General features: G+C 40.5%; 1 protein-coding gene across 12 annotated transcripts in view; it reads right to left on the bottom strand.

The window, feature by feature from the left end:
* ADD1 (adducin 1) overlaps positions 1-21749 on the bottom strand; it is a 54591-nt gene that overhangs the window by 25494 nt on the left and 7348 nt on the right. For all 12 annotated transcript variants that reach the window (XM_072333982.1, XM_072333977.1, XM_072333984.1 and 9 more), the window contains exons 2-3: positions 2036-2248; positions 799-961 (exon numbers count right to left, since the gene is read on the bottom strand). In XM_072333982.1, the coding sequence (XP_072190083.1) occupies positions 799-961; positions 2036-2230 (358 nt within the window). In that variant the 5' untranslated portion in view covers positions 2231-2248. The remainder of the gene's footprint in view (positions 1-798; positions 962-2035; positions 2249-21749) is intronic.

The following is a 21749-nucleotide window of genomic DNA, read 5'->3' as shown; positions in this document are numbered from 1 at the left end:
CTCAATCTCATATAAGATACAACTATTCATTGATAACAGAGAATTGTAACCCCAAATATTCCACTTCTTGAGACATATGGGTTTTAATACCTGGAAAGAAGAATTATACACCTAAGGTCATTTAATTAAGAAATAATAAATGCAAGCTAAATAGAGGAGGGTTACAGTAAAGCATTACAGTTACTATAAGTCTAGTTACTGTGCGCTGAGAGGCATGAGGAGCTGTGATAAAGCAGAATATGCCACGACACAGTCTCAACTACAGATTTATAAGGCAGGGATTTGCATTATCTTAACACAAAACCTGTGTGCGCACACATTCACACATACATAGGTGGATTCTTCTTTTCATGTGTGCATTTTTGGTCTTTTTTTTTTTGTCCGCTGATGTTTCTTTTCTCACTTCACAGAACAGTGAATAAGAAGTGCTGTGAGTAGCATTTCAATTGCAAAAAATAGATTCTAAAGACCTTTGCCATTACTAGACTATGACTGAGTTTCATCTTCCTGTAGACAATCCAGCTGGTAAACATTAAAATATTTATATTTTCAACTAATGTTCACTTTTCAGGCTTATCTTTCAATTAACACATTCTATTTTATATGGCTTTTGATACAAATTACATTGTGTATCACCATCATTTAGAAACGAATACAATCATTTGCAGTGCTCCAATGAGAGGGCAGGGTAGTATCCGAACTTCACAGAACACAACAGAATTCACGGCATTCACACTGTCTTCATTTTAAGCCTTTCAGACAAGACAATTCAACCATTCTACGTTAATGTGCACTCACTCATGTTTAACGCAGCCATTCCTCCTTGTGGTGCTGCTGGGTAGACATTTGGCACATTTGTTGTCATAAAATCTGCAATCTGCTGTAAAGCCAATAAACCTGTTGGATTCTTCCCCTTCTTAAATTGCTCCTGGATCATAGACTCCAATTCTTCACAAAAAGCCTGCCAACAGGACATCGCATATTGTAAAGCACGTACACACCAACTTCAGCTTTTCATACAGCTTCTTTATAACACCTAAATGAAAATGTGATGCATCTCTTCTCCTAAACAGCTCAGCACAGAAATACTGGGTGCATGCTTTTCATTTGATGCTCTCTACAGGGAAACTTCTTTTTTTGTAAATGGAAATTCCAATAGTCTCTGTCCAAGTAACACCAAAGTTCACCGAACCTACTAATGTGAATTTACAGAAGGAGAAAGATGCGTAATTGATGTCAAAGAACACAAAATCTGGAAGAAAAGTAGTCAGAAGAAAAAAAATATACCAGTGTGGTTCAGAGGGAACTGAGTCAAGAAGACATGCAGGAACACACAGCCACTGCAACTCAGAATGATACTTTACTCTGTACCTGCGCGTGTGTTTCTTTCTCACTGGATGAAGGAAAACAAGATTTTAGATTGCTAGTAGATGCTGCTTTTGAAAAGAATACTGGAAATCGAAATGGAAGTATCGCTATCATGAGGTAAATAGAAATAAAAGAAGTTGGTCCCACGTGGAAACCAGTAAATATACCACTACAACCCTATTCTTGCTGTACACATTCCGTATCTAAAGACACCATCAGTAACTATAAAAGAAATAAACGTTATGAAATAAGCTTTGTTGTATGCACTTCCTCCATGAGGGAAATATCTATAATCCTCAAACCATTCAATACTTCTAATTGTGCACAGTGATATTCCAAATGTCAGATGACAAAAAACTGAACACAGGACAGAGTTGCATAAGCTACTCTTTGAAGAGGTACTTGATTTCAGTACTTAAATGAATGTTAAAATACAAAACAATTTAAAAAGATGTTTTAACATAAATACATAGATGATATGAAAAGAATGCTGATTGATAATATACAGAATCCTGAAATGAAGTCTGAGAGGCTTCTTCATGAGAAGACAATAAAACCTAAACCAGGTAATGTGAGAAAAAATGGGCTACTAACTTTAGAAGAAAGTTCAAACAATAGAGAGATAATAAATTCATTGCTTCAAGGATGGAACATTTTCTTTTCTTACCGGGCTTTGAAGGATCATGGAGACTCTTTTCTTCTGTTCCATCATGTTAAAATCCTGGCGAAGGTCAGGTGCCATATTTCTCTCTCTCAAGTAATCTGGATTATTTTCATCAACTCGATCGAAATATCTCTCTTTATGAGGGGCTGTTGTTAGAGGTGGCGAGGTCACCACCGCTGCGCCAGAATCACCATTCATAGTATGGCTTTATGGAACCTGAAGAGGACAAAGAAGATGCGTGAATAAAACAAGGAAACAATGAAGAACTTAGTGTTTCTTGTTTCAGATAAAAAGTTCAAATCCACCAACAGTTAGCATGGCCTCCCAAACTCAAAAGCCCTGTTTCTGCAGTAGGATAGCAATAACTTAAAGAAAAATGCTTTAAAGAGATGTGACTACAAAGGTAGGCTAATAGACATTCAAGGTTGAACGCACTATGTGGATACGGGCTACACAAAACCACCATGAGAACTCCCACATCCAGCTCTTGAAGCTGACTGCAGTGTGGCTTTCTGAAGCACAAATGTCTTCCAAATCCAGTCACAGAGAACACTGTGACAACACAATGTCTACAGTCACAATAACTTTAAATTTCAGACATTTAAGTCAATGAAATGAGCTCCCTGGCCAGGCCTCACTTCTGCTTTACATGTAATGAACAACTGCAGGTATCTACCAGAAAGCCTGAAAACAGCCAGCACTGCTCACCACACAAGCTGTCTTCACTCACAAGAACCCCTTTGTGCACCATTATTCCAGTTTCAAAGCACATTACAACCTTCATTCAAAAATCCTTTTTTTGGAAGATTTCATGAAGCCTTTCAAGTCTGCTAAAGCAGCCCCTGCAACACCTGCAGACTCGGATCTTTCATTCCTGATCATGTATCAAATTCAACCTTTTCAGAGCAGATAATTTTCTTTGCACATCACACATGATTAGCAAAATGTCACCAATGCAAACTGTACTTCTCAAAACTACAAATATTTTACTTGCTTGGCAAGCTGCAGTGATGTACGTTGCATGTACAACCAAGGAGGTGGTTGAATCACCATCCCTGGATGTGTTTAAGAGCCGTTTGGATGTGGTACTCAGGGATATGATTTAGCAGAGGTTTGTTGTTGTTTTTTAGAGATAGGCCACTGGTTAGGCTGCGGTTGGACTTGATGATCTTCAAGGTCTTTTCCAACCTGAGTAATTCTATGATTCTATGATTCTATGTAAAATATGCCACATTGAAATCCCATACCCTCGTTGTATTTAGCAACTTTACCAATAAATGTGCCAAGTGAACCTGTAGGTCTTTTCCTGCAGGTATAGGAACTGATAAAGGAAATTCAGTAGCAGCCTCCAGCTCCCTGCTCCACTGAGATCAGACAGACTCATTTCAGTTAGAGTGATTTAGAGACCAAACAGGCAGGAAAAACTCAGCTATTCATTTCATTACGCACCTTCAGTTTTGCAAGGATTTGTACCATCGGAATCTGCTGATATTGCAAGGTACTGCAATTCTTTTCCGATGCAGTGGAAGAGATTGGATGTATCTTCATCTAAATAATGATTCTCCTTCTGCACATTAGAGCTGGTAAATATTGACACACACCTCTATTTTAAAAATGTCCTTAGCTTCCTGTCCTGGCTTGCACTTGCCTGTGAACTGCATTAGGCATTTACTTGCATATTTATTAGCTAAGCCACCTCAGATGTGGATGCACACAGAAAAAGTTATTTTGAAATGCAAAACATGTTGAACAAAATCAGTGCCGTGAAGAAAATGATCTACTTTGAGACATCAGAATCAGCAGATCTCACCCTCTCTAATTCTTACATTAGAAGACAGGTCTGCCTGCCATTCCAAAAAGCAGAGAACAAATCACTCAACACCCACTACCCGATTCTACAGCCTCTTTTCTGAGCTCTATTATCAATCCCAATGCCTGTGCCTCTTTTTGGCTTGTAAAACAACAGCCTGCAGACCCAAGCAGGTGCTTTGCAGTCCTGACTACCCCCAACACTGCCCAGCACAGAGCCAGCACATGGCACAGCTGCACTCCTTGTTCCAAGCTGCTCCCAGCAACCTCACAAAAGCAATCCCCAAATGGGACTGCAGCACTGCACTGAGCTTGTGTTATTCCTTCCCTAAGCTGGAGTTTGAGAAGGATCTGGAATGCAATAATTTAACAGGAAATTCAGCATTCATCTCTAGGCAGTCCTTTTATACCAGAGGTTAAATAAACAGTTCATAGCTCAGTCCTACAGATATCCACACTTACTAGCATCCCCCCATCAATACACAGTCTTAAAATAATCCCCTTTAATATAACAGCAATTGTTGATTTCAGCGTTAGCTACTGACGAGGAAGATAACACTTTTTGAATTAGAAACTGATGTGCTTAATAACAACATTTCACAGAAGCCTCTGAAATTTATCCACAAATTTCCTCAAAAACCCTTTGAAAGGAAGGCAAGATGGAGTTTGCAGTGAGACCTTCTGTAATGTGTGCAGAGACAAAATAAAAGGAATCTGAACAGTTAAGCTGAGCAGACGGGGAAGTCAGATAAGCTGCAATGGACTTTTTGACATGCTAGTTGTTTTTGGCACAAGTGTGTCAGTGACACCACACCCTTAACTGAAAGCCATGGCTGGAAGCTCAGTGCACAGAAAGCCTTCCTCTGGGAGCAGAAACTTTCCAGCAGAGAGCTGTGGATGCCTCATCCATGGTGATGCTCAAAGCCAGGTTGGATGGGCCCTGGGCAGCCAGCCCACTGCAGGGCTGGGGACTGGGTGGGCTGTGAGGTCCCTCCAAACCAAACCACTGCATGATTCTATGATAGACTATCACAGTGAACAGCATCCATCACTATGGGCAAAGCCATGAAACACAAATCACAGCCTACAGTCACTAAAGCAATTAAATCCATTTATCTCATATAGTGTATGAATTAAAGCTATACATTTCTTAAAAGACGCTGCATCAAATGAGAGCCAGTTCTCAGCATATGGGTCTCACTGGATGCTGCATGCACAGCTATGGTCAGGAAATGACCATCAGGAAAGCAGCCTTATACAACTTATAGTGCATTTACAGATAAAAAACACTGCTGTCAAAAACATCCTGAAATAATTATTAATACTTAAGATTACTTCCTTTTTATTCAAAATTAATACTACAGAGAGAGTTTCACCTCCATTCACCGAAGAGGAAGTGCTAGGAGGTTAAACTCAAACAAAAGAAGAAAGGTTTAGAAGAGAAATAGCACAAAACTGTTCCTGTTAACATGCAGAAAGAAGAAAAACGTCAGTGTTTTAAACAGCTCCTGCTCCCCAGCACGCCGTAAGAAGAAGCAGATGATGCACTTTCAGTTTGATAATTCTACACACGTTGAGACAGCAACAGCCATTAAGAATCCGCAGTAACTCAAGGGCACAACAACACTTCAAAACTAACAACATACAGAGATTTTCAAAACCACAGTGCGTTTGGGATGAGATTCCACTGTAGTCAATAAACACATTTAAATTTTTAATATTGAATTCCTATAATACCTGGAAGTTGGAATAGATATCTCAGACTTTACAGGTGCAGTGTTTCTTAGCTTGTAGCACCATCACAAATAATAATAGGAACCTTGAGCTCTGTAATGGCTCACAAGAAGCTGTCAGCCAAGGACCAGCTACCTGCATTTCTTGGAGGAACACTGCAGTCACTTAAAGGTAGGGTGGCTTTTTGTTGCTGGGAAGAGGCTGTGCTTTTTCTGTTGTCTTTTTTCTTTTCAGTTATGACTTTATTTTTCCTGTCACAAATAGCAATAGCACTCACTTGTAACGAGTTATTTTTGCTCCTCCACATTCAAAGGAAAAGTATTTTTGCTGAGGCTGCAACCAGACAGGACTTGATCTAATCTAAGGGCTCGTTGCCACCAAAGGACCGACCACACCTCTTCACATCAATGCAGCTTTCAGCCTGCTGAGGCCAACTGAGAATAAAAACACTCTCTGAGAAGCAGGAAGGAGCTTCTGTCAAGACAAGGGAGCCCAAAAGACTTGAGCAAAATTTTAAACACGCTGCTAGCTCTACAACAGCATGTGCAAAAAGAAACCCACTCCATTCTCCTCCTGAAACAAACAACAAAAACAGATCCATTCATTTATTTTTGTTATTACTTAAGAGTTCTCTGATCCAAAATCTTGTAAAATTGAGTCATTTCAACGAGGGGAAAAAAAACCCAAAAATACAGAACACCAAAAACTTAGAATCACAGAATGTAACCTGTTCTTGTCCTGGTAGCTTACAAATCCCCTGTGCAAAATGCTCTGTAAGCAAAACACTCATATGAGAGCTTGTGTCCAACTTGCAAAATGAGTCAGAACTCTTCTTGGCCCAGAGCCACCATTACAGTTCCAGTCACTGGCAAATAAGGTTGAACACAGGTGAACAGCAATGTAGTAATCTGCTTTGCTCCCACTTGTTTCTGATGGTTCCTCTAACAAGTTCTCTCCTCTCATGCCAGAAATCACAGAATTAGAGGGGTTGGCAGGGACCTCTGAGATCCCCCAGTCCAATCCCCTGCTAAAGCAGGTTGCACATGAAACTGTCCAGGAGGGTCCTGAACATCCCAAGAGAAGGAGGCTCCACAGGCTCCTCTGGGCAGCCTGTTCCAGTGCTAAGTCAGCCTCAAAGAAGTTTTTCTTTGTATTCAGATGAAAATTCCTGTGTTTCAGTTCATGCCCATTGCTGCTGGACATTGCTGAAATGAGCCTGGTCCTATTCACTTGCCTGTCTGACAGTTAAGCATTGACAAAATCCCTTCTCAGCCTTCTCTTCTCCAGGATGAACATACCCAGGTCTCTCTGCCTTGTCTCATGAAGGTGATGGCTCCAGGTCCCTCATCATCTCTGTGGTCTCCGGCTGGAAAGCCTTAAGAAGTTCCCTGTCTTTCTTAAAATGGGGAGCCCAGAACCAGGCAGATCTATGCCACAGAAAAAAGGTTTGACAAGAAATTCATGAAAGAGGGGACACAAAACAAATGGAGTCAGGGAGCTGTGCAAAGCTGGGGCAAAGAGAAGGAATGCCAGGAAGGGACAGAAGGGAGCCGGGAAGGCTGGGGTGCCATGCAGGCAGTGTGCCACTCCAGGTCGCCAAGCAGCTGTGCCACACTGACAGCATCAACAGCAGGCAGCAGGGGAACGGCCAGGAGTCTGAACACCCACCGACAGACGGCAAGGGTCCATCAGTACCTGTGCAAAGAGTTGTTCGCGAGCTTATGCTATCACTACTTTGCCCAATATTCTGATGCTTTCTGTATTTTTAACAATTTTCATTTACATGAATGAGAATAAAATTTGTTCATCTTGCTCCCTGAAAAATTATTTTACTGGTACAATACAAAAATAAATGATTTATTGTTTGCACTGCAGTTTCCATCATGTTCAGTGAGAACATTTTGGCGCCAATGACATTGGATTTGCTCTTTCCATTTCAAATGTTTCCTACTGAACTTTGAAGAGGAAAAGTTGGCGCTATCTTAGGAAGTGTAAGAACAAAGAAAGTAGATCATGACCGTACTTCTTAACAGACAATGTACTTTGCATCATGAATAACCAAATTATTTTCTTTACCAAATGTTCCTGGCTCACGCATCTTCGAAATTTCCACTGCTCTTTGTTTTGGGGCAGGAAGAGAGACTACTTCATGAACACAAACACTCCTTTATGTTGTATTGAATGAAGGCTCCACCATCCCACCCACCACCAGAGGTACTGCCAGTCAAATACTGGATTCTCAAAATACACAGAAAACCAACTGCATGTTTATCTCTCTAGAAGTGTTGCATGTCGGATGGATAATATCGTGCCTTAGTATCCATGGCAGTAGTTAAAGAAACAAGCAGCATTAGAGGAAAAGGCATTTCCAGTTCTTACATTTAAACAGTCTCTTAGAACGATAACAGATGTGCATAAAGCCAACAATCTAGTCCAAATTCCATGTATTTATGAAGCAGGACTGCTTTAGGGAAAAGATCGGCAGGAAAAGTATAAGAACGTCACTGCTAAGAGCTATAGTCACAGCAGTCTCAAAACTGGCAATTCAGAGTAAGGACCAAACTAACTGTATTGTTTCAAACAAAACACAGTGCTTTGCAGCAGACTGAACTCTCCACTGCAAGATTTTTAAGCTTAGCTTCTACTGCTGAGCTATGGCTTTATCTGTCATGTCTCTGACTGCAGCCAGCTCATGGGAAAAAGTGAAACAAACCCAACCAAATAAAAACCCTGAGGTCCTTCCATGTTACCTGGTCTCAACTATAGTAATTGTTCTAATAAACCAAATAAATGCTTCTTAACAGAGTAATGACCAACTGAGTAGAGTACAAAGCTGGTTTAGCTCTAAATAATGATAACACTTAAAAAGACAAAGACTGTCACAAATTACTTTCCTTTTGAATGGAAAAAGATATAAAGGAAAAGGCATGACTTGAAACTGTGAACTTGCATCTCCTGATGGACATGTCATTTTTTCCTCATTCTTTCTTCCCAATCCTAACTTTTTGCTAAGCAGTTTGTTGTTTTGTTTTTTTTTTTTAAGCTTGCATGACCAAAAATGTCTCTGCAGCAGAAAAATTACTTTGCTTTCACTTCTTGGATTCAGTAACTCAGTCTGACTTTTTCCAAGTGATTCTGATATTGCATTTCTGGAAAGGTTCGGCACATAAATTCACGGATGACTAAGGACAGAGACAGCAGAAAACAGGCTTGATATGGCCCTGGGCAGCTGATCTCGCTGTGGATGTTCCTGTTCACTGCAGGGGAGTTAGGCCTCATGACCTCGAAAAGTCCCTTCCAACTCTAATGACTCCATGATAACATAAGAAGCTATTGCTGCTCACGTAACAGAAAAACTCTACATAATGTAAACACCTTGAACCAGGGGAGCACCTGGGTCACAGGTGGCTGCTTTTGAGGACTTCGGTTGCCCCTAGAATAACCCCTTACAGTCCAGTGAACAACACAGGCTTCAGGATTGAGGTTCAGAGTCATACCACAGCTTTCCAGACGCATTTCTTTTATGAAGCTCTTCCTGCATTGGAACTGACACAGAATTTGCTGCTCACTGAACCCGTATTTAAGGAGCCATCAAATAAGCTCACACTGCCAAATAAAACCTGCCAAACACCACAAGAAGCTGATTTGTATGCAATTCTGTTTTGAAAACCTGAGTTCCAATTTAAGAAGCTTCTCAAGTGAAAACCTCAGAATTACTAAATTAATAATATAATACCACAAAATTCAGCTGAACCCAGCTAATGCAAAGGAGTACATCCAAAGGTGAAAGTTATGCCAGAATTACTCAGTGTTGAAAAGGCAAGATCTGAATTCTGGAGCAACCATGAATCCCTACCAGGAGGTGCAAACACAGCGCTGTGACCAGACAGTCTACTGTGATCACCAAATAAATAAAAGAATATCAAGTAGCAAAATTAGTTTATCTAACCTTGAAACAAAAATGCTATTAAGATATAAACTCTGGTCCTTATACGCACACTTCAAAAAAGGCATGAAATACTACAGAAGTGCAATGGATACAGAAATGAAGAATGTAAAAGACTACCCTCAGCAGGATGAGCAGCTCCACCTGTCTGGGTATGCAGAAAGATGTGCTGCTCACAGGGCTGAAACCGCCTTTCAGTTCTGCCAAGAAAAACATGGAGAGATTTCATGCTGGAGAACAAGTGTCAGACACATTTAGCCTTGAATCAAGATGGAAGTTTCCTACCCACAGACACTGGAATCCTGTGTCTTTGCTTCATGAATCTTTTCAAAACACAAGCTTTAATCCAGCTTCCAGAATATGTTTTGCTGTGTCTGTGCTGAGATGAGAGTTCCTTCTGCTTCTGAAATCTCTGAATCTGCTTTCTTTCTTAGGTTTTGGGGAAAAAACAAAGTTCCTACATGCACAATGTGCTTGTGTTATTTGCAGCTTCCAAAGCACTTCTAGTGCCACTTGTTTATTCACACAGCACATTATCCTGAGGGTAGATTGGTGACAGCTGGAGACTGAATGTCAGACAGAAGACTACCAAAAATCCTCCTTAATCCTTCTCTTCTGCTCGGGTCACACTGATCTAACCTGTGAATAGGACAAACTTTCCGTAAGATCAGGTATGGCACCTCTATCTCTTTTTAATGAAGTGCAGACCTGCCATCAGAATAATTCAGGTTCATCTGACCTAACCAATCTCAGTGACCAAAAGGATGCACATTTCTGAATACCTTCACTCATCTCACTGGCTGCTCAGATGCATTTAGCTGTTTAGCTCAGAGAATTCCTTAGGTTCGTTTCACTTTGTTTCCCCCTTTTTATTTTTAAAGCTGTATGAAGTTCAACAGCCTGTAGAACAAAAGTGGCTGTAATAGACACAAGGCCTCTCCAAGCCTGTTCGTTGAACAGAAAGCAGTGAAAAGTGCTTTTTCCTAGCCCTGCTTAACTGCTGCATTACATGGTGTCACTGATGTCATACAGGCTCAGCTACACTAGCCCCTCAGTACTACAGAGGAATAGTTGTCATTGATTTTCATTTTTCATCTTCTAATTTGTCAAAAGCATCCATGGTCAATGCAACATTAAGTATTTTTTGCCACTATTAGTATTCATGGACTGTGGTAACACCAGAAAGCTAGTGTACATTTATTGCAATCAGGGTCACAAGCCCACACAAATAAAGAGGTTTAACCCAAGTCCTGTTATTTTTAGGTTTCTGTGAACCCACATGCACTTCCCAGGCCTCGTGCTGAACTCACCAGCAAACCAGCGCCCACACATTTCTAAGCATGGGCAAATCTGAACCCCAGCTCTTCTAAGGGCAGGGCCCCGGCTTTATGCAATGGGTATTTAGAAAGCCTGAGACAAACCATAATGAGTGTCTGACTCAAAAACACACTGTAGTCTCAAAATGAAGTTGTTAATAGCTGCTAGGCTTTCAATTCCAAAGCTAATTGTTGAAAACACAAATGCATACGTTATTTAGAATCACAGAACAGCTTGGGTTGGAAGGGACTCCAAGGATCATCACGTTCCAACCCCCTACCACAGGCACGGCCACTAAGCTCCAGATCTAGCACTAGACCAGGCTGCCCATTCAACCTGCTCTAGAACACCTCCAGGGACGAAGCATCTGTGTCTGGGCAGCCTGTGCCAGCACCTCAACACTCTCTCTGTAAAGAACTACCCCCTGACATCCAGTTTATCAAGGGAAGAGACCATGCTTGCTGAAGTAAAAATATTTAATTTGCAAATGTAATAAATTAGATTTGGGAAAAAAAAAAAAAAAAAAAAAATCATCTACATTTTTAATATGCAAATCAACTGAAATCAAGTTATCCTAGGAGACAACAGATCTGAAGACATGAAGACCCCAAATTGCTCAGTGGTGTTCCGAGCAGTCCCTTGGAAGGAAAGCCATCTGCTTACACAGAGGTGGCACTCACCCAAGGGCAGCCTGCTGCTGCCTCACAGAACTGCAGGCTCGAGAAGACGCACAGTCACCGTGCAGGTGGCTTCAGACCTAGTACAGAGGACAAGGTTTGACTACTGTCCATCAATAACTTGGGGGTTCTTCTAACATACCAGGTGAAGAGGAACAGTGAGGGCTATTCCCCACTCATGAGAACCAGGAAGCTCATAAGCAGCTTTAGGAAGAACCACAAAGCAGAGGCAGAAGACTCTTGCACTTAATATAATGTATGACTGCACAAGCTGCAGGTTCCCTAAATAACAATGGGCTGGTGCAAAGACCAAAGATTGAGAGAGTACCTTTCTTCTTCCTGGACATCCCAAAATCAGACGTGAAAATCTACATATCTACTTTAGTATGTTTGTTGGAAACAAATGGGTATGCCAGATCAGTGTCCCGGGGAAAAGACAATACCAATCAAAAAACACCACCAACACACCCAATGTTATTATCCATACAAAAACAATCTTGCTTTAAAACACTAAATGACTGTGAACATCCACCACTGTTGATGCCATCCAGAACCTGTGCTTTCCAAAAGCTCTTCTGGAGGACAAAGAAAATCAAAACCCATTTCTGAACAGAAACATAAGTACTTCCATGATGTTTTAAAAAGACAACAAATTTCAGTGTCTGAAACATTAGGTATATGATGCATAAAGGACTGACTGAAATGCAGCAGTGCAGGCTCAATGGCCCCTTTTTGGGCAGAATCCAGTTATTTTTGCAGAGTCTGAATAGTGAGGAATGAGATTTGAGAACTGTGCTGGCAACAAACAGAGCAGCATTTAACTTCTTGAACTGTTCTGCAATAATCGCTTTCAACAGAAAAATTAGATTACATTTTGTATCTTATTTATGGGAGAGAAAACAATAGGTAGTCACTTCCCCCATTTACACCAAGACAGCCCTAGACTTAGCACAGCCAGGACTTCACTTTATAAAAATCAAGCACACGAGCTAATAGATTGTTTTACAGTTAATTCTGACTGTACAGACACACTGAACTTGGAGACTTATTATAAGGTGCCTCAAAAAGGACTGAAAAATCAAAAACATTCTAAGTTCAACTTCTTCATTCATCAGAAATTATTAAACCTCACTGACAGGTCTTACATAATCTCTTATATCCTGATTTAGAGACAAGAGGCTCTTATTAAAGCAAGGCCAAGCTGAAATCCCATAAGCATATCAGTTTTGCTTTCTAGGCTGAGACCAAGTATTAGCACAGTCCCTACTCATTACAGCAAAGAGCATCATCACTAATGTTAGCCTGTCAAAACATCTATTATCTTATGTTAAGAAATCCCATTTGCTATACAATGTCTGTTGTTCTGCCTCCTCCTCTAGAGGAGCTGCTTGGACTTGGGAGGACAGAAGGACAGAATCTAACTTCCAAATCTATCAACTGTGCCACAGTGTCAATTAAATGTGCAGACAATTTGACACGACACATACTCAGACTTTTTTTTTTCTAATAGGAACTTAGCCTTCAATATGCAACTTATATCCGAAATAGAGGTACAACAGAACGTTGTTTACAATCCCATTTTTGTTAATGGATTTGCTGAACAATGACATCATAGATCTGAAATAGGTTCTGGTAACATTAATTGCTAATTAAGTAAGGAACACTAGGGGAAAAAAAAAAAAAGTAACACTGAGAATGTTGTAAGCAATTAGAGTAGCTGCTTCAGCAGTTCATGAAATCACACAAAGAAGGACCAAGAGGCCAAGTATCAGCATACCACCACCTGGTAACAGAGTTGTGAGCCAGCAAGAAGCAGCAAGCCTGAGCTCATGCTTAATGTACCTCTGAAGATCCTGAGATCCTGCAACAAATGCCCCAAGAAAAAGCAATCCTATGCCATGAGACTGGCAGGTTGAGATCTTTGAGAAGGAACTGCCTGAATATGCATGGTAACTAGAGTCATGAACCTCAGGCATTACTTTCTGGCAGAGAATGCAGGTGACTCAGGAATTGCTGCAGTGATTAGAGAGCATGATGACATGATGCTGGAACCAGCAGGCCTGATAGAGAAGCAGCACAAGCATTGCTGATGGGCGTGCTACCAGACGGAGCTGTAAGAGAGAATTAGGGTACATAAATGAGGTTGATGCTATACAGAGACTGGAGATTTCACGCAGGCTTAGATCAGGCAGGTGAAGATGGCAGACATTCTGAATTTTTCATGAGTGTGTCATTCATGTTTACCTGAGGCTTTTGTAGGTGGCACTCCCCAGTGGTTTTAAACTGCTTCCTAGTTCTGACGGGAGAGGGAAGAAAGGACAGAAATCCTAATAAGATCCAATACCAAAATCAGTTTTTTGATGCAGCAGAATTGGACAGAATGTTAGAAGCCTACACTCAGAAGGAAGTATCTTTGTTTCAGTTACTATAAAATACACATCAGTGTGATACAATCTGACATACTTGAAAATTTATCCTCAAGAAACTAAGTATCTTGCTGTATCCTTCTGACCCATGTAGGAAACCTGGAGAATGCAAACTTAAATAGGAATTTTGAAGTAAATCTTCCCTGTGAGATATTCACTGTACTTTCAAATGAAAACTGATCCAAATGCAAACCATTAGTATGCATCATCATCCTGTTTCCAAGTCAGCTAACAGCCAAGCTTATTTAAATTCAGAACACCTTTAGGAGGTGGTGAATCAGGCATTTCCAAGTCCTTCATGTAAATGCGCAGGCATAGGTAGATAACATGGCTTGCACTGCTCATCTTCAACCCTACACTGAAAATTTCTGAGCACTGTCTAGTACACACGTCCTGTATGAAGGCCATTAATGCCATCTTCAAAGAGGTCTTAGAAGTGACTGCAAGACAAAGTTCATCACATTCCACAGTTCCCAAATCCAAGAGCGTGTTGTTTTCGCTCTGTTGGAGCACCCTAAGCTTTAATCTAAAGATGAAAGGCATGAACTATGCATAAAAATGTTACTGGAACTCATTTTCCTGCATTAGATTGTCATCTGTTCCATATGAGGAAACAGCATGTCAAAATGCCCCAATGTATTCTATTTTAGGAGCATCTCATTTCTGTTTTTCTTTTACCTCGGGGAGCGTGAACATGTTCCCAACCCCAAAGTTATGCAGCTATGTTTCCTACTTCTGGGTGAACCTCAGGGGTCAAGCACACCCACATGGCAAGAGATGAAACACCACGAAGAAACAGCCCTCCTGATGATGCCATCTCCCTTGTCAGACAACTATTGCACAAGCAAATACGGCTTCACAGACCAACATTATGCAAACTCGGGCCTTCCACATGAAACTATCACTGTCAAGTGAAAAAGAAAATGAGAAAGTGTTTCATTTGCACTTTGGGGCTTCGGATTCATATTGGGGAGAAGTGCAGTAACCCCATTTCTTCAGTCACTGCAAATCACACTAACAGTGTTTATGCCCACTTTAGCTAAGCTCCCTTTAGAAGCACAGGCACCTACAGAAGCCCAGACTTCCTCATTTCAGAAAGCCCAACCACTCACTTTTACTGGGACTATTTATTTGTTTCTTAACAAGGACCACTTTAATCTCCAGAGGGTTGCATTAATCAACCCAATGAAGGAGAACAGACAGCACATGGAAAAACAAGTCACAGCAGGAAGACAAGTGAAGGACAAAAGCAAGCCTGATACTTGCTCGGTTACTGTAACGGAGCCCCTCCCACATAAGCTGGTAAACTGAAAGAATGGCTCGGACTTCACTCTGCTGTACGCAGTGGGTCCATCCATGAAGGCAGCACTCATCCAAGAGCCTGAGCTGGCTGCATGTACAATGAATGCCCCGAGACCTTGTGGGACAGGCAGCATTGATAAAACCAGTCCTGAGCACACAAGTACCCATCCAAGGAAAGCAAGGCAGAAGTGCATATTTGCCCTGAACAGCCCAAATATCCAAAGCTTTTGCACAGACATGTACAATTTTGAAAACTAAACTACAACCACTATTAAAGTTGAGAGAATAAAACTAAACAAATGCATTCTGCATCTGCAGAATTCAAGTCCCAACGTAAAACATGGAAGGTTCCTGCTTGACACATAACCATGCTTCTAGATTAAACCGAACACTATCCATCCTTTAAGAGTAACATCTTGAGGCTGGAATTGTTGTAGATAACAAACATTTGAAGATTAAATGTAAAAAAAAAAACAAAAACAAAAACAAAATTTTTCTACACATCTTATTTTTCGTTGCCTAAAACCAACTCCACTGACTCACATTGCCTTTACTGCTGATTATTATTCAGACCCCTACCCAAGTGACTTCCATCCATGGGAAAAAAAAAGGTTCCCTATCTTTCATCACTACTGAGACCACCACTAACAGACAGAAGACTGCTGAACATGTGATGAATACTCCCATCCTCCATCTGCTTATGTTTGTCAAGCAGTAACCAAAAATCAGAGAGAGAATCATAGAACATCCCACATTGGAAGGGACCCACAAGGATCGGAGTTGGGCTCCTGGCTCCACACAGGATCGCCCAGGATTCAAACTCCGTGTTTGAGAGCACTGTCCAAACATTACTGAACATCGAGGATAAAGAGTCGTGTCATACCTGTTGGGAATCAGACAATGACCCTGAATTATCTGCACTCAAATTGTCAAAGGAACTCTTTCTAGAAGCCCTGCTGCCACTCTGTGTTACTGTCTATAGAGACACGCAATAAATTATACTTACTATGCCATTTTAACGTTAGACTGTTACTTTTCTGTCTGTATCAATACCCCAGTATGTACTATCACATCTCTCCCAGAAGCCTCCCCTGCCTGCAAGGGATGCGCTTCGCACAGGCCATTTAACTTCAGCTATCTTCAGAAGTTACTTGCTTCAGACTTAATTTGGGTTTGTTAATAACTAAACAAAAGCCTGCCAATTCCAGTGCTCAAGTATTAAGTCCATCACTTACTCAGCCAACTGCCCACTACTACTTCCAACTGCACTGACTTCATGAGGAAGAGACGGTTTCTGTAGCTGCCACAGTAAACTCCATTTGGGGTCTTATAGACTAAGTTTTGGTGTTTGCCTGAGTGGACAGAAACTGTCAAACAGCCAAAGTAGTGGCTTAACTTTTCAAACATTCCCATAAATATGGTCAGTCCTGCACAGTTTGAAGAACAGCATCACTAACAAACACATCTGCAGAGATTTGATGTTCTACTTTCGACTGTGAAAACAATTACACACATTTTAACATTCCTCGTATGACTGATACAAAGAGTGCAATCTTTACACTGAGTTAAAACTCTTGACCGTAACATCATGATGCTGTAAGCCCCACAGGCTAATAGAGCGTATGACTTAACAAGAGCAGTGTGTTTGAGATATGTTCTGTGTAAAAATCCTAGTGAAAATCCTCTCTGTAATGTAACCCAGACTTTTAAGGCTGTTCCTGCCCTTATGGTATCACTTTATTTTTTTCTTCTATTTCTATTTATTCTTCTCATCTCTCTTCCCTGAACTAAACCAACCTCTCCTGACTTGTATTTGCTTTTCTATTTGTTCCTGAACTCAGTGCAGAATTTCAGAGGTCTATCAGCTAACAAAGGAATGGAAAATGTTTAAATGTTCTCCTCCCTTTAACTTCAGGCACCCTGAAGAACACCACAAAAATCAGGTGGCTTTATGAAGATGTTCAGTAATACACACTATATCTCACTTAAATTATTCTGATTTATAAAAGTTATCAACCCTATCCTTGATCTTCCTCTGTGTTAGCCTGTATTTCTTTGCTCTTTGCCAATGACCTATACAATAATATCACCATTTGTTTCAGTGCTTTAGATCTCTTATAATAGTTTCAGAAAAAAATTAATGATAGCAAAAACTGAGTAGACCAATATCCAGCCACTGCACCCCATTATTACAAACATATCCCATGTACATAAGAATCTCTAACCCTGCATGAGCTAAAACATACTTTAAGAACAAAATGTCAAGACATTCAACTTCTACAGCCTTCTTAGTGCTCATATGTCACCCGTGTTCTTTCAAAGCAGCAATGCCTTTTCCTTGCTGAAATAGCTGCAGTGTATCTGCTGAGTCATCTACTCACTGGATATGACTGCCAAACGGTTGTAGTCTTACACAGGACCTCTTTCCTTTTGTTATCTGATGCTGCCTGTAGTTCACATACAGTTAACGGTAAATGACAAAGATGAACATCCTCATAAAAAAAAGAAGGTTCAATATAATTTTAACAACGCTCACAGAACGGCAAACAATGCCACACACATGGTTACCTTTCAAATAGTATTTACTTTTGAAATACAGACTGTCAAGCTCTTTTCCCATCGAGCTCCATTTCTGGAACGTAAGTCAGCTAACAGTTTAAATGTGTGCAAAGTTATGGCTAAGAAATAGTACTCAGTTTTTATACCTTTGTTCATAAAACATGAAAGTACATTGAGTTTATGAATAACAGCAACATCCCACAAAAGCACACAGACAGGTCACTTGCTGGACACTGCACTGGAAATTACTTCTACCTAAAATTAACAGGAAATTCAACTGACAGTTGAAGGGAAGTCAATAACACACATTAAGCACAGTCCGGAAGGAACCTTTCAAACACCACCACGTTTCTATCCTGTCCTAACCAAACTACTTTCCATGGCTGAACTTCCTTCCAAAAATGAAGCTTTATACAAAAACATTTACGAAAATATTTAGAATAGAAGAATATAAAGCAGATGCTATATTTCTGCCTCTGTTTCTGTTCACATCCAATAACGCACACTATTGATACAGGCAAAACACTGGCATCTGTGAGCATTTACAAGTTCTCCCCTGGGTCTGAAATACCTCAGCAGGAATTAAGCACGATTTAGCATGTCATAATAACTGCACAACTTCTAAAGATATTGTGACCTCGGGCACCATTAATTCCCCAGCCTGCAGATCAGCATCATTCCATTAAGCGGGGAGAAAGCAACACAACCCTTTTCTTTGCAAGTCTTCTGCAAAACCACCAATCTTATATTGTGCAGAGACTCAGGAGTCTCTCATTAGTTTATGATGTGGACAGTCTTCATTCAAACACTGGCAATCCACAGGAACAGCAGCACAATATCTCTCAATATACATACAAGGTTTCACCACCTCAGGGCTCTTTATAAAGTCCATTTCACAGAATCATAGAATGACCCGGGTTGGAAGGGACCTCAAGGATCACGAAGCTCCAACCCCCTGCCTGGCAGGGCCACCAAACTTCCACATTTACTAGATCAGGTTGCCCAGGGCCCCATCCAACCTGCCCTTGAACACCTCCAGGGATGGAGCATCCACAACCTCCCTGGGCAGCCTGTTCCAGCACCTCACCACTCTCCTAGTAAAGAACTTCCCCATATCATCCAACCCATTTATACTGTGTTAACTTCGGGGTTTATAGTGAAAATATGAATTTCATAACATATATCCACCTCATGAGATACAACGTACCATGTTACATAAAACAGTATTTAAAGCCTCCTACTTGCCTATGCATTTTTTTTATCCCTTGATAAAAGCATTTACATACATCAGAATGCAACCATTCTGTCAGCCCAAGAAACAGCTCTCCAATGCACCTACAGTCTCTGGTCAAGGAAAGGTTGCAGAGACTGACAGGACAGGAACCATGGAACCAGAGGAATATTCAGACCCCCAGGCACTGTGGAAAACTACACATTACACCCCCTCCTCCCTTACATAAGCTAACTAGCTCCATCTTAAAGACAGTTGTATGCCACTACTCCTAAGGGAAGGATGCTTCAGGCTTTTCTGCCTCTGTTGCTTAGGAACCATCTTTTCTAATTTCCAGACTTGGTTTATTCTTGGACAGTTTGTACCCATTTGTTCTCATACCTTCAGCTTAAGAAGCTCATTTTACCCACCTGTGTTATTTCACTCATTTTTATGGAGAATAACCTCCTCATGCTCTGTTTTACAGGTTCAAAAAAGACATGCTTTTAGGTACCTTTATGCAGATAATTCTCAGTTCCCTCAGTCACTCTAGGAATCGGACCTTCTTCTACTCTAAATTCTCATTTTTCTCCCTTCAATGATGTTTGAGAAGAATTTAGGTAACGCTCCTACTCATATTCCAAGGCCTCAATTCCCTCTGTGCAAAACCTTCTGTATTGGCAGCATCTGATGGCATTGATAGGAATGAATCAATTATTGATGAAAAATCTAAGACCTGGACCTGATCCTGGACAAACTCCACTACCAACACACATTCAATATGTTATCTTCTGGTCATCCAGTTCAATCCATACTTAGCAAATCCTGACACCATCATAAATGATTTTTCACATAAACATCACTGTAGTTTCCCAATGGAACTATATTAAACTCCAGGGAGATCTGAGAGCAGCCCTTCAGTATGTAAAGGGGGGCTGTAAGAAAGAAGGGAACAGATTCCTTGGTGGGGTCTGTTGTGATAAGATAAGGGGAAATAGTTTCAAACTAAGAGAGGGGAGATTTAAATGGGATATCAGGAAAAAGGTTTCTTTGTTTTGGCTTTTTTTAAGGGCAGAGAAGCACTGGAATAGGCTGCCCAGACAGGTGGCAGATGCTCCATTTCTAGAGACAGGGAAACCTTCCATGTAGTTTTTCACCCATATTTAAATTCTTTTTAGCCTTCTTTAGTTGTCTCCATGCTTCCTGATAAGACAGATCAGTCTTTTTCAATGCTCTGCTTATTCCTCATGTTCTTATTCAATTTGCTATTAACCTCATTAGCTCTTGCATTTCCACTAGGAAAAGAAGTCATACTTCTGTATAAAAAAACAAGGAATATTTGGTAAGAGAACATCTATTTTATTCACTTGCCAGAATTATCTGCATGTTTTGCTGCACCAGAAGTCCAGCCATACCAAAAGTGGCTGAAAGAACCTCATCTAATGAGCCCTGAGCATTGCTGCAGAACTGGAATTGCAAGAACATTCAGATGCTAAATCAAGTTCTAGCCTTTGCACTATGAGTGTTCCCTCCTCTAACTGCAATTATTAACAACTTTCTGAGACCTTCAGAGATGGGTTTGAGCTTTTGGGGCTTACCTTTTTCTTTATTGTTTTGTTGCTGTTGCTCTTTGTTGGTTGGTTTAGTTGGGTCTTTATTTGTTTGCCCACCCCCCAAAGATGCCTGCCAGTAACATGAAGGAAAACATTAAAGCCATGAGGTCTCCCCAGAGCCACAACAAAAGAAAACAAGGATACTTAAATTCTCTTTTACCTCTGATACTAAATCTAAATAAAACACCCTTCATTATCAATATTTGGTTTGAGAACACACCACACTGCAGCAATCACTAAGCTCAGTTTAAATAAGAAGGGCAGCAATATGGTTCAAATTTAGGATTACTATAGCAACAGGGGAGGGTGGAGGGAAGGGATTACCAGATTACACACACAGTTCATCAGATCTTTGCTAGAATAGATTTAGCGTCAGTCAAATGAAATAACTCTAAATTTATCTCATTCATTAACGTTTGACATATCAGATTAAAGACTACGTTAAACAAGTTAAGATTGTAGAATGAGAAGTCACATATAAATTCAGATTGAACAACCTTGCTTATTCCTTCTACTGTTAGTATCTGATTATTAGAACACACCTTCAAACCAGTACCTGATGTATCAGAAGTCACAATATCCTGAATGACACTGTTTAACAAAGAGGGTTTCTATCACTAATTAAAGGTCCACAAAGGACAGGATGCACTAAAAATCTGCCTCATTCTTAATTAAGTGTCTCCATAACTGCACTACTGAAAGTGAGCAATGCCATGTCCCTCTAAGGCATGGTGGTGGCATGAATTTCCCAATACGTTACTTCTGTAAGTCCCCTATATATCTCAGCAACATCTGTGACTACAGTAATGACTTAATGCCCTGTAAACCTGGGAATGCAGAAATAAGCTCTTTAAAAAGGTGACATTAGGATATCCTGGATTTGTGTTTATAGGTAACTAATGACTCTTATCTCTTTTCTTTACGCAATCTTTAGCATTCTCCATATTTTGGGTGACTGATCAATGCTTATATAAGTAATTAGTGATGGACACAACTCCAACATCAATAAAGGAGTACATTAATGACCAAAAGAAAGGATGAGAAAGACACCAAACTCAGTCTTTCTGGGAGACCAGCTATTCCATTTCACTAGCCCACTCCCATTAGAAAGGCATCCAAACCAT

Source organism: Excalfactoria chinensis, chromosome 4 (assembly GCF_039878825.1).
Source record: "Excalfactoria chinensis isolate bCotChi1 chromosome 4, bCotChi1.hap2, whole genome shotgun sequence".
Classification (NCBI taxonomy): Eukaryota; Metazoa; Chordata; class Aves; order Galliformes; family Phasianidae; genus Excalfactoria; species Excalfactoria chinensis.
Note: the sequence above shows the minus strand (reverse complement) of the source record. Positions and strands in the feature narration are given on the sequence as shown.